This window comes from Trachypithecus francoisi, unplaced genomic scaffold, assembly GCF_009764315.1.
Source record: "Trachypithecus francoisi isolate TF-2019V2 unplaced genomic scaffold, Tfra_2.0 Lachesis_group10, whole genome shotgun sequence".
Lineage (NCBI taxonomy): Eukaryota > Metazoa > Chordata > Mammalia > Primates > Cercopithecidae > Trachypithecus > Trachypithecus francoisi.
In genome coordinates, this window is record NW_022681455.1 from 125,150,738 (window position 1) to 125,163,274 (window position 12,537).

The 12,537-nt window shown below is 49.6% G+C and overlaps 1 protein-coding gene across 6 annotated transcripts in view; it reads left to right on the forward strand.

Moving 5' to 3' along the window:
* The window catches only part of ATP2C2 (ATPase secretory pathway Ca2+ transporting 2), a 92,261-nt gene that overhangs the window by 47,228 nt on the left and 32,496 nt on the right, over positions 1 to 12,537 (forward strand). For all 6 annotated transcript variants that reach the window (XM_033219172.1, XM_033219173.1, XM_033219174.1 and 3 more), the window contains 4 exons: positions 6,408 to 6,557; positions 6,647 to 6,715; positions 7,233 to 7,308; positions 10,031 to 10,097. In XM_033219172.1, coding sequence (XP_033075063.1) covers positions 6,408 to 6,557; positions 6,647 to 6,715; positions 7,233 to 7,308; positions 10,031 to 10,097 — 362 coding nt within the window. The remainder of the gene's footprint in view (positions 1 to 6,407; positions 6,558 to 6,646; positions 6,716 to 7,232; positions 7,309 to 10,030; positions 10,098 to 12,537) is intronic.

Sequence of the window (12,537 nt, forward strand, 5' to 3'; positions counted from 1 at the left end):
ACCTAAGGTCAGGAGTTCAAGACCAGCCTGGCCAACATGGTGAAACCCCATCTCTACTAAAAATACAATAATTAGCTGGGTGTGGTGGCGTGTGCCTGTAATTCCAGCTACTCAGGAGGCTGAGGCAGGAGAATCACTTGAACCCAAGAGGCGGAGGTTGAAGTGAGCCGAGACTATGCTACTGCACTCTACCCTGGGCAACAGAGCGAGAAGCACACGCTTTTAGGGTAGTGAGATTTGGGGACATTGGCTGTGGGGCAAGCTTTGTGGGTCTCTGGGTGCCACAGCTTCACAGAGCCAGGCCTGAGGCACTGTGCTGAGATTATCTGGGGTTCCCAGGAGGTTACATCAAGTTCGACATGATTTGTTGATGGGAGTAATCTATTTCAAGAATCCTTCCAAGAATGTGTAAGGACTGTTCAAAGCTTTGCATGATGAAGGATTAGACACAGATTATCTGCCTGATGTATTTACTGATGGGATGCATTCTCAGGACCCGCTGAGATCAAGGACCCACTGTAGGATCAAGGACCTGCTGTTAAATGGGCAGCATAAGGGAAGGGGATGGAGAGGAGCACAAAGGGTTGGGAGCTGCCCCCTGGGACCTGTGTTTACAACATTCCTAGCGTGTCTGTGAAATAGGAGGCAGGGGCCAGGGCTTATGTGTGGCCACTTGGACACTGAGCCTCTCTGCTGTGACCTTCAGATTTCCAGGCAGGGCAGGGATAAAGGTAGGAGATGTTCAGGTACCAAAGTGAAGGAGGGTACGCCCTCAGGCTCAGGGTAATGCCCTTTGCAGCACCAGAAATAGATCTGCTGTGGCCCAGCCCCTCCCCGTGTTCAGCTCCAGCAGTCAGCATCTGACCCCCAGTCTGGGGTGCATGGATCCAGTCAGAGGAACCGCTGTCTGTGGCAATCACCACCTGCAAAGAGGACTGGGGAAGCCGGTCTCAGGTTGTCCACGTTTTCCTTCTCCTGAGGCGGGGGGGTCCTAACAGGGGATGCTCCAGATGCCAGGGAGCCCGTGAGAAGGACATGGGTCTACCACAGGTGCAGTGGCAGAGAGAGGCCGTATGAGAGGTGACCAATGACCTGGGGCTGGACATTAGCCTGGGCTTGAGCCCCGGGGCCATCATTCAAAGCCTTGCAACCTCGAGCAAGTTAGTTAACCTCTCTGTGCCTCAGTTTTCTCATCTGCAAAATGGGGGGTGGTGATGCCTATAGGGTACTTGTGAGGATTAAAAAACTTCAGAGATGCCAAGTGCTCAGAACGGTGCCTGGCGCGGTGAGTGAGAGGCAAGCGTGGGGGCTGCCATTACCACAGTGTGTGTTGGGAGTCAGAGAACCCGGAGTCCTGTAGCTCCTATGGTGTGACTTGGGGAAGGAATTCACCTCTCTGAGCTTTGATCTCCTCACCCCTAAAAGGGGCTGATGTTGGTTTCTAGTTCACAGGGTTATTGTGAAGATGAAACAAGCTATGACCTGTGCTATGCTTAGCACGTGCCTTTCGTGGGGTAAACGGTCACCAGTTACTGGTGATTGCTTTTATTTTTTATCATTATCGGTCTATACAACAGTTCTTTGAAACAACTTTTTACACCCCACATAACTTCCTTACTGCTTCAGCTGGCTTTCTTTCTACCCTGCTTATATTAAATTAAATTGTGGCTGGGCACAGTGGCTCATACCTGTAATCCCAACATGCTGGGCAGCCCAGATGAGTGGATTGCTTGAGCCCAGGAGTTCAAGACCAGCCTGGGCAACATAGCGACACCCCCATCTGTACAGAAAGTATTGTACCTGTGTACTGATACCACGAAGGTTACTTTAAAGCTACTGGCTGTGAACACTATGGATTTTCCTGGTGGTATTTTGCAATTCCATTAAACTATCAATAGCTTTGTCTATTCAGTGGAAAATGCTTACCAGCTATTAAGCTCTGAGATCCAGGAGTACTTCAACTGTACATTTTAAAACCATTTCTGTCCAGCAGTTTCAGCAGGAAGCAGCAAGTTCAAGAAAGCTCTTAAAGTAATAGCCCTTTTTGCACAGTATATGGGGTCCCAGGACATTCTTTTCCCTTTCCTAGAGTTAAAACAGAGGAAGCCCTCAGTCAGAGGCTGAGCCGGTACAGCCAGCAAGCCTGGGTCACTGGTCATTCTTTCTTCCCAGCCATGTCTAAAAGAAAAAGGGAATTGGGTCGAAGGTGAATGGACTCCAGCTGACACTTCGTCTTGGAGGTGGGGGCACCGGGTGGGCGTGAGCCCTGCGTGTGGGAGATAGGAGGTGAGCCCGCGATTGTGCCTCCGTCTTCAGGCTGGGCACGCCTCCTTGGTGGCCACAGGTTCCGTGCCCCCGACTCTATTTTTGCCCCTCACCCCTCCTTGCCCCTTTCCTGAGATTGTGCCCTGGGAGCCTGGGAGGTCACCAGAAGCCCCTCCTGCCCACCTGCCGAACCCACACACAACCAGCTTCGCTCCTTCTTGGTCTGGAGGTGCCACCCGATCTTCTACCGGCCTTTATTTTTGTCATAGGAAGACAACGAATATTTTTCAGTATGTCAGGTCTATGCTGACCACCGTATGAAAATTGCTTCCTTTCATCTCCCAACACTCTTAAGAGACCAGCACTGTAATCTTTCCTCTGTGTTATTTTACTACACGGACCCAGCAGCCCGGAGAGGTTGCGCGGCCCTGCGCAGTCACACGGCGGTGGGCGGTGGAGGGGGACGTGACGCCGGGCCTCTGGCTCCACAGCCCAAGTCCTTACCCCTAGGACGTTCTCTCTCTCCCTATGAGCAGCCATTCAGACTCTTCCTGGCACTGCCTCTGCCCTGGCTTTCCTTGATGTATCAGTGGCCTGTGGCTGCTACGGCAGATGACCACTTACTTAGAGGCCGAAAAGTATGGTATGGTGAAGGCATAGTCTGACTTCCTGGAGGTCAGAATTGAAATCGTTCTCACTGGGTAGAAATCAAGAGTGCTATCAGGGTCCGGGAGCGGTGGCTCGCTCCTGTAATCCCAGCACTTTGGGAGGCTGAGGTGGGAAGATCACCTGAGGTTAGGAGTTCAAGACCAGCCTGGCTAACGTGGTGAAATCCCATCTCTACTAAAAATATAAAAATTAGCCAGGCGTGATGGTGTGCCCCTGTAGTCCCAGCTACTTAGGAGACTGAGGCAGGAGAATCACTTGAACCTGGGAGGTGAGGGTTGTAGTGGGCTAACACCATTGCACTGCAGCCTGGGTGACAGAGTGAGACTCCATCTTAAAAAAAAAAAAAAAAAAGTGCTATCAGGGCCATGCTCCTCCAGAGGCTCCAGGGGAGAAGCCGTTTCCTGGCCTTTCCCAGCTTCTAGAAGCCGCCTGCATTCCTTGGCTCATGGCCCCATGCCCCTGTACCACTGCCTCTGTTACATCTCCCTGATGTCAAATACATCTCCAACCCTTCTTCCTCCCTCTCCCTTATAAGGACCCTTGTGATCTCACTGGGCCCACCGCAGTCACCCAGACCACATTCTCCCCATGTCAAGGTCCTTCAGTTAGTCATGTCTGCAAAGTCTCTGTCACCACATCAGAGAACACGTTCCCAAGTTGAGGATTAGGATTCGGACATCATGAGAAAGCTGGTGGGGGGCATTATTCAGCGGGCCACACTCCGGTCCTTCTCCAGGTCCCCTCCCTCCTCCCTTCCTGCCTTGGGGCCCCCCGCCCCACTCCCCATCCACATCACTCAGTCATTCAACAAGTGTTTCCTGTACACCTACTATGTACCAGGCCCTGGGCTGGGTGCCGAGGACACTGCAGGAAGCAGTGCTGGTCCCTGTGCTCAGGAGTTTATAGCCCAGAGTGACAGACTAACCTAAATCTACTAGTGACAAGTACTGTTCTGGACTGCTAAGGTACCCGTGAGTGGAAGTACTGGGAATCCTGGATTTCCCAAATGGGAGAGACTTGCCTGGTGTAGTTAGGGAGGGTTTCCTGGAGACAGCAGCTTTTGGCAAAAAATCAGTCGTTTTAGGCAAAGGAGGCCCAAGCTACTTGTCTCAGGCTGAGATAAGGTGTTGGTTTCAACCGCCCTGGGGGCACCTAAAACCCTCCCCCCACCACACGTGACTTAGCCTATCTCATCCCTGAGGTCTCTGCTTCCTTTCCCTCCCTTCTCCCAGACCTTCCCCTCCGCCGCCCTGCTACCTCCATCCCCCGCCCCACCACCCCCTACCCGCAGCATCTTCTGAGGGGCCTCCCTCCCTGCTCTGTGCACCCTGGTGGTCATTCAATGCTTGTTTATTGTCCGTCCCTCCCCTTCCTCCATGGAGTATCGTGTTCCTGAGGCAGGGATCGTATCCCATTCACTGCGGTATTCCCAGTGCCCAAAGGAGTCCCTGGCCCAGCAGAGGATATGGATGGGCAGATCCCCATCTGTCCAAACCCACACTCACCCCCATCCCATGTCCCTCCTCCCTTCCAAACGCCTCCTCCTTCTTCCTCCTTCTCTTCCTAGCTGCCTTCCCCTAGTGGGGGTCACCTTTGAGACTAAATGTTTTAGATTTGCAGAAAAATTCAGCTCAGGGTTCCCATCTACCCCTCACCCAGGATCCTCTCCTGGTTTTAATGCCTTGGCTTACTTAGGTGCGTCGGTCACAACTAAGGAACCCATATTGATGCCTTCTTGTTACCTTGAGTCCGTCCACTTTCAGATTGCCATAGATTTCCCTCATGTCCTTTTTCTGCTCCAGGATCCCACATGACATTTAGTGGTCATGTCTCCGAGGTTCTTGTTGGCTGTGACAGTTTCTGACTTTCCTTGTTTTTGACCTTGATCTTGAGAGTTTCGGTTTTGTTTTTGTTTTGAGCAGAGTCTCTCTATGTCACCCAAGCTAGAGTTCTGTGGGCGATCTCGGCTCACTACAGCCTCCGCCTCCCGGATTCAAGAGATTCTCTTGCCTCAGCCTCCCAAGTAGCTGGGATTACAGGCGGCCGCCACCATGCCCGGCTAATTTTTGTATTTGTAGTAGAGACAAGGTTTCACTGTGTTGGTCAGGCTGGTCTCGAACTCCTGACTTCGAGTGATCTGCCTGCCTCGGCCTCCCAAAGTGCTGGGATTACAGGAGTGAGCCACCACGCCCGGCTGTCCCTGACAGTTTTGAGGAGCCCCAGCCAGGTATTTTCCAGAATGTTCTTTGAGCTTCCTTCAAAGATTTTCCCCAGCATCACTCAGTGACTTTGTATGCTTCATTGTCCAGAGCTGGAGCCACTGGAGCCACAGGGAGGTGGGAATGTGGCTGTGCGGCAGAAGGCCTCGCCTCCCCAGTGCTGTGGGGTCCATTAGGAAAGGAGCAGGGAGACAGGCATTACGTGGGCGAGTGGCGGCCCCTGTCATTCTTGGGGACTGAGATCCTATGGCAGTGCACATATTTTTAAAAGATGATTACTAAATGTAAACGGTTTTCAATTATAGAGAAGTTACAGGTCCCTGTTTGAGAATCACTGATCTAGCTGTGGTTCTCTGGTGGTTTGTGGAAGAAGGCTTCGCTCTAGCTTGGTGTAACATGTTTACATGACCAGGTCCCAAGGGACAGGCCCACCCAGCCCCTCTCTATGAACTCAGAGGTGGCTGGGACAGTTCTGGTCCTGGGAGCCTCTCCTTGAGTGTGATATGTGGTAAGTCTGAGGTCTAGTTGCGGTTTTGCAAGATGGTTAAGAGTATAGTTTCTGGAACCAGAGCTTTGGTTCAAGTCTCTGTTCTGCCACTAACTGGCTGTGGAAACTTGAACAAATTAATTCTTCCATGCTTCAGTTTCCCCACATGCAAAGTGGGGAAGATAATAGCGTCTTCCATTGGGGGTGGTGAGGTCTGAGGGTTAAGCCTTGTGGGGAGCTGTGCGCAGGGCCTGGTGCGTAGTCAGTGTTCTACAAATGTCACTACCTCCCTTCCCCTTGTCAGGGTGTGTGGGTGTCTCTGCGTCCCTGTCTGTGTTTCTGGTGTTACTGTTGCCTTAGATTCTCACCGAATAACCTGGCTTGGTTATTGTGTGGGATTGTGTGGGAACCACACAGGTTGTACAGGCATCTCCAAGGTGAAGAGTGGACTGCGTGTGAGGAGACACACAGGTGTTTTAAAAGGTATATCCTAAAATAGCCATCGCTTTCGGTTTTGTTTTTTTTTTTAATCAAAATTTTGAACAATGTTAAGTGAAGAGATGAGACTTCCATGTTTTTAAGAGAGGTTGCTCACGCAAAGCTCTTCTGATCCTGGAGGCCCCCGAGGCCGTCATTGTGACACTCATTCCGTAGATTCACTGTGTTCTTCGTTGCATGTCCATGAAGGTGCTGGACCATTTTGTGCTTTTAACACCAATTCTTCAGGTTACAGGAGATTCCACAGCCTTTTCCCCTTGCTCTCCTAGGTCACGGACCTCTTGGTGGATGAATCCAGTTTCACTGGGGAAGCCGAGCCATGCAGTAAAACAGACAGCCCCTTGACAGGCGGTGGGGACCTCACCACCTTCAGCAACATCGTCTTCATGGGGACCCTGGTGCAGTATGGGAGTGGCCAGGTAAGCCCTGGGGCTCTGAGGCTTTGGGCTCCCGTAACCCACAGGTTCCCAGCCCTTAGATTTCATATTTCTCTCTCTCCTGGACACAGGGGGTCGTGATTGGAACAGGGGAAAGCTCTCAGTTCGGAGAAGTGTTTAAGATGATGCAGGCTGAAGAGGTAAGGGGCAGGACGGGGCTTCGGGATTTTTGTAAGCTGGAGTTTGAGATTATTATAGGCTAATAATATCAGCCCTGCCTACTCCTTAGAATGAGAGGCATGTAGTTAATATGAGCATACTTTTTAAACATTTAATTTTGTTGGTTTTTTTTTTTTTTTTTTTTTTTTTTTTTTTAGAGAGACAGGATTTTGCCATGTTGCCCAGGCTGGTCTCAAACTCCTGAGCTCAAGCATTCTGTCTGCCTCAGCCTCTCAAAGTGCCAGGATTACAGGACTAATCCACCACACCTGGCCTCCTTTTAAACATTTAAGACATTTGTTAGCATTTTCATAAAGATACAATTTTCAGACAGTAACACACACAACTCTTCAGTGCAGAAGTCAATGAATATTGACATATTTGTACCCCTGTGTGATCATCACTCAAGCTGCAGGATGGCAAGGTGAAGACATTTTGAACAAAGGCAGGCAGAAACTGGGATCTTGCCCAACTAACCCATTGTACTCACCCTTTCAGACACCTAAAACTCCTTTGCAGAAAAGCATGGACAGGCTAGGAAAGCAACTGACACTCTTCTCCTTTGGCATAATCGGTAAGTGAAGCAGTTTCTGTACTGGGTTCTGCAGATGGAGGGGAGCCGTCATAGGGTGGCCACCATGACCGTTTCTCAAATATCTTGCTGCTCAGCTGCATAAGGCTTGGGAATTGGGATCAGAGGCTCTCAAAAAGCAACAAGAGCTTTCTGTATAGTTGGACCAGGCTGGCTGCTATAATAAGTAGCCGCTACATTTTCTTGGCTTAACAGTAAACGCTTGTTCCTTGCTCACGCCACAGTCCATGGGTGTATTCCTGATCCAGTGGCTCTCCTGGACAGCTTGTCTAAAAACACTGACTTGGACTCAGGCCCCTACTATGTTGTTGCTCTGTCTTCCTCTGGGTCCTTGGATGCCATATTTCTGTTCAGCCAGCAGACAGTGAAAGAGAGAACATGGAGGCTTGTGGGGGACATTTTTAAGGCATAGACCAGGAAGCGGAGTCATCAATTTGTCTGTCTTTTATTGGCCAGAATGAGTCACATGGCCTATGTAACTGCAAAGGAGACTGGGAAATTTAGTTTAGCTGTGCACTCAACCATATTTCTATGCTTCTAAGCAGCCTGTGCCTGAGCTGGGACTTCCTGACCTTTGGTAACACGCCAAACAGCATTGATATGATGCTGCAGTCCTGAATCTAGATCTTAAGACTTAACATCCCCATGGTACTGCCCAGTCCCTTCTCTGGCTTCTTTCTGCTCTTTCCAGTTCTGGCCTTGCTTTATTCCAGCCTTTAGGATCAACCAGTGCCTGGCTCTAATAGATTCTCAGTAAATATTTGTTGAGTGAAAAATTTAATCCAGGAATAAACCAACAAACCACTGCCTATAGCACATCCAATAATGAGGGAGGTGCTGGTGAGTGTGGCCAAAACTGCAGAGCCAGAGAACAGTCTTGAGAGAAACAGCTTATGTAATCCCGTGTTTCTTAAGTTAAATTAGAACTTAAACTGACATGTCCACAGCAAGGCCCATGATACCACTCAGATTTTTTATTTTTTTTTTTTTGAGGTGGAGTCTCACTCTGTTGCCCAGGTTGGAGTGTAGTGGTGTGATCTCAGCTCACTGCAACCTCCACCACCTGGGTTAAGCTATTCTCCTGCCTCAACCTCCTGAGTTGCTGGGATGACAGGCATGCACCATCATGCCCAGCTAATTTTTGTATTTTTGGTAGAGACAGGGTTTTGCCATGTTGGCCAAGCTGGTCTTGAACTCCTGGCCTCAAGTGATCTGCCCGCCTTGGCCTCCCAAAGTGCTAGGATTACAGGCATGAGCCACCACACCTGGCCTTTTTTTTTTTTTTTTTTTTTAATAACATTTTGAGAGCTGCTATAGCAGAGGGAGAGTTTTGAACCTCAGTCCCATGGACCCCCTAGAAGGCCCAGGGGCAGGTGCAGGGAAGTCACGCCATACTGTTAAGTGCTTCTAGAGGAAAGTAGCATTTGCCAATTCCCATGGTGTAAGTACTCTCAGTGTGGCTGTTTTCAAGCTACTGATGTATAGACATTGAACATGGATTTTGGAAGACTTGTTCCTAGTTGAATCTTGTGAGCTCCTGTGAGGAATCCCCAGCCTTCTGCTATGGGAAGGCCACAAGGGTGGGGGTGGGGTAAGTTCCTAGTGGGGGTGACTCCAGGCTCACTGCCTCACCCCTGTCTCCAGTAGAGTTCCCCTGCTAATCTATTTCATTTGAGTTCATCTGGGCTCTAGCTAAGATTTTAGCTGATGACTGAGTTTAATAGCTAATTGTAGGTACCCAAAACAAAACGAACAGATACTGTGGTAGCTCCCCTGCTCAACACACATATACACACACACCCAGCAAAAAACATCCCTGGCCCCCTGGTCCCTGCAAAGCAAAGCTGACATTCTTTAGAAAGCTCTCCAAGGGTGTCACCAGGCAGGCAACCCCACCCACCTTCCCAGTCCCTACTCACTCCTTCTGACAATGATGGCAACAAGAGTTAACGATTAGGTTGGTGTTTGCTGTGGCCCAGGAGCTGTTCTGAGCACAGACTGTCATACCTTAAACCAGGGCAGTACTCTTTGAGGGGGGCACGACAATGAGCCCCACTTTATAGATGACGAGACTCAGACTGCACCAGGCAACCCGAGCACCTTTCCCCGTTGCCAGAGCATCTCGTGAACTTCCACAGGCCCCGGGGCAGCTCTTGCCGTTTGTGCCTTAAGGGTCTATCTGTGACCACCTCCGCATCTCACACACCTAGTGCAGTACCTGGTGTGCACTAAACATTGGGTAAATTATTAATGAAGGAAAACGGAAATGAAGTATATTTAATCATGAGTACCACAGAATAAAATAATTAAAAAAAAAAAAAAACCCGTGGCCCATCTGCCCGTCGCAGGAGCAGCTGCATTTGCCACAGCAAACACCGCATAGGGGCATGTTCTGGATACACACAGCAGGTGGGAAACTTTGGGAATAAGATGTAAATGCTTGCAAACAGTCCAAAATAAACTGATTGAGTCTTTACCTTAAACTTGGCTTGGACCTTTCCTGAGAAAGTAAAACCAGGTTTTTGTAGGTATAAACGTATCTCCCTTAGAAAAAAGAAGAGAGGGGTTGAAAGTGTTTGAGGTCATCAGTCGTTCCTCTGTGCGTGCGTTCCTGTAAACTCTTGAAGGAAGTGGGTTTGAATCCCTCCGGGCATCAGCGTGTGCAGCGCACATGGAGATAAGGATGTTTCTGTCTCTTCCCCAGGTCTCATCATGCTCATTGGCTGGTTGCAAGGGAAACAGCTCCTGAATATGTTCACGATTGGGGTCAGGTAAGGGTGCTGTGGCCGCCTCTTGCCTTGCCAGGGTGTTCATGGGCTCTGAGCCCTTCCCTGCAGCAAGGGAAGGTGGGTAGGTTGCAGAACAGGAAGGGCTGGGGAAGGTGCAACCCCATCACCCAAACTCCAGCCTCCCAATAGCACGTTCTCCGACAGGTACAGAGTGCCTGGTGAATGCCTGCAAAATGGATGACAGCATATAATCTGGGGGTCCCTTTTGTATTAGGCTGTTCCTGCATTGCTAAAAAGAAAATACCTGAGGCTTGGTAATTTATCAGGAAAAGAGGTTTAATTGGCCCATGGTTGTACAGGCTGTACAGGAAGTATGGTGTCTGCTCAGCTTCTGAGGAGGCTCCAGGAAGTTTCCAATCAAGGTGGAAGGGGAAGGGGGAGCAGGCGTGTCACATGGCAAGAGTGGGGGCAGGAGAGCAGGGGGGTGGGGGGTTGCCACATGCTTTGAAACAATCAGGTCTCTCAGGAGCTCACTCTAGCAAGAATGGCTGGAAGGAGATGGCGCTAAACCATTCACGAGGGACCCACCCCATCATGCCATCTCCTTCCACCTCCGACATTGCAGCTTATGTTTCAACATGAGGTTTGGGTGGGGACACACATTCAAACTGTATCAGCTTTCTTGTCACTCCTTGCCTGTGGGTTTGGGTCTTCTTTCTGGCTAAGAGCACGGACCCCAGAGCCAGGCTGCCCCTGTTTAAATTCTGCGTTTGCCGCTTGCTGGTTTCGTGACCTTTGGCAAGTTTCTCAGCTCTCTGTGCCTCGGTTTCCCCCTCTCAAAAACGGAAATGCTCATGTACCCTCTCCTAGGGCGACTGTCTGGATTAAAGGAGTTAGTCCATGCAAGCGCCCACATTATTACTAGTTTAGAACTCGATCCAAGCCCTTGTTTTACAGAGGAGGCGATCAGAGAGGCAATGGACATGGAGCCTAAGGCCACACGGGGACGGCAGGGCTGGGTCATTATCACTTGATAAGTGTGGGGGACTAAGCCGAGGGGACCCGCCCTTCTTCTGCGTAGTCATCCCAAGCCCCTGGGTCCCGTTGGCTGAGACGGAGAGGCATGGGCAGCCCAGCAAAGTGCAGCGGTGCGATTTTGTCATTCGTTCTTCCGTGGCTATTTACCAAGGGCAAGGGAAATAGAGGGCTGGGGATTGTCTCTAACTGGGTATGTCTCATCGGAAGGGAGGCTAGGGGCTATTTCAGGACAGGGAGGAACCAACCCACGTCTAGGCTCACGTCAGACCCAGTGGTTCCCGGATGGTAATGCACATGCAGCTGCTGTCTGCAAGATGCTTTTAGGTGATGTGTGGAAAATTATTGTAGTGTCTGTTCATGTGTATATATATGTAATTAATACATCACACCCATGATGTAAACCAACTCAGATGTCCGTCACCTCATGAAAGAATAAACAACTTAGGTACAGTGGAATATTTTTCAGCCACAGAAAGGAATCAAGTACTGATTGATACTGCACTGCAACATGGATTAATGTTGAACCCGTTTTGCTAGGTGAAAGAAGCCAGTTGCACATATTGTATGATTTTATTTGTATAAAATATTCAAAAATAGGTCAATCGGCCAGGCGTGATGGCTCATACCTGTAATCCCAGCACTTTGGGAGGCCAAGGCAGACGATCACCTGAGGTCGGGAGTTCTAGAACAGTCTGGCCAACGTGGTGAAACCCTGTCTCTACTAAAAATACAAAATTTAAATGGCTGTGGTGGCAGGCGCTTATAATCCTAGCTACTCGGGAGGCTGAGGCAGAGGAATCGCTTGAGCCCGGGAGGCAGAGTTTGCAGTGAGCTGAGATTGCGCTGTTGCACTCCAGCCTGGGCAACAGAGCGGGACACTGTCTGAAAAAAGAAACAACCAAAACGTAGGTCACTTCATAGAAACAGAAAGTAGATTCGTGTTTGCCAGGGCCTGGGTGGAGGAATGAGTAGTGACTACTAACAGTTACGGGGTTTCCTTTGGGGGTGAAGAAAATGTTCTAAAATTGATTGTGGGGATAGCTGCACAACTCTGCATACACCAACCACCACTAAATTATATATGTTAGAGGAGTGAATTTTATTATATACAAATTATATATCAATAAAGAAACCAGAAAGAAGGCATAGGACAGGCATCTAAGAATGCTGTTATTGGAAGGGTCCTTGGAGCTTTCTAATTTATATATAAAGAGTAAACCATTACTGCAAACATGTGCCGTGATGATCATTAGCGTGAATGACAGCAGAGAAACTCCTGGGCGATTGGGGCATCCCGCTGTGTGCTGGGACAGAGGTTTGTCCTGCTGGCCAGTGTGGACAAGAGAATCTTGCTTTAAGGGTTGAGTGTACTGGGTCTGGTACATGGTATCAGGTACATAGTATCAGGTGTACTTGGCTTTGGTGCATAGTCAGGCTGGCCTGT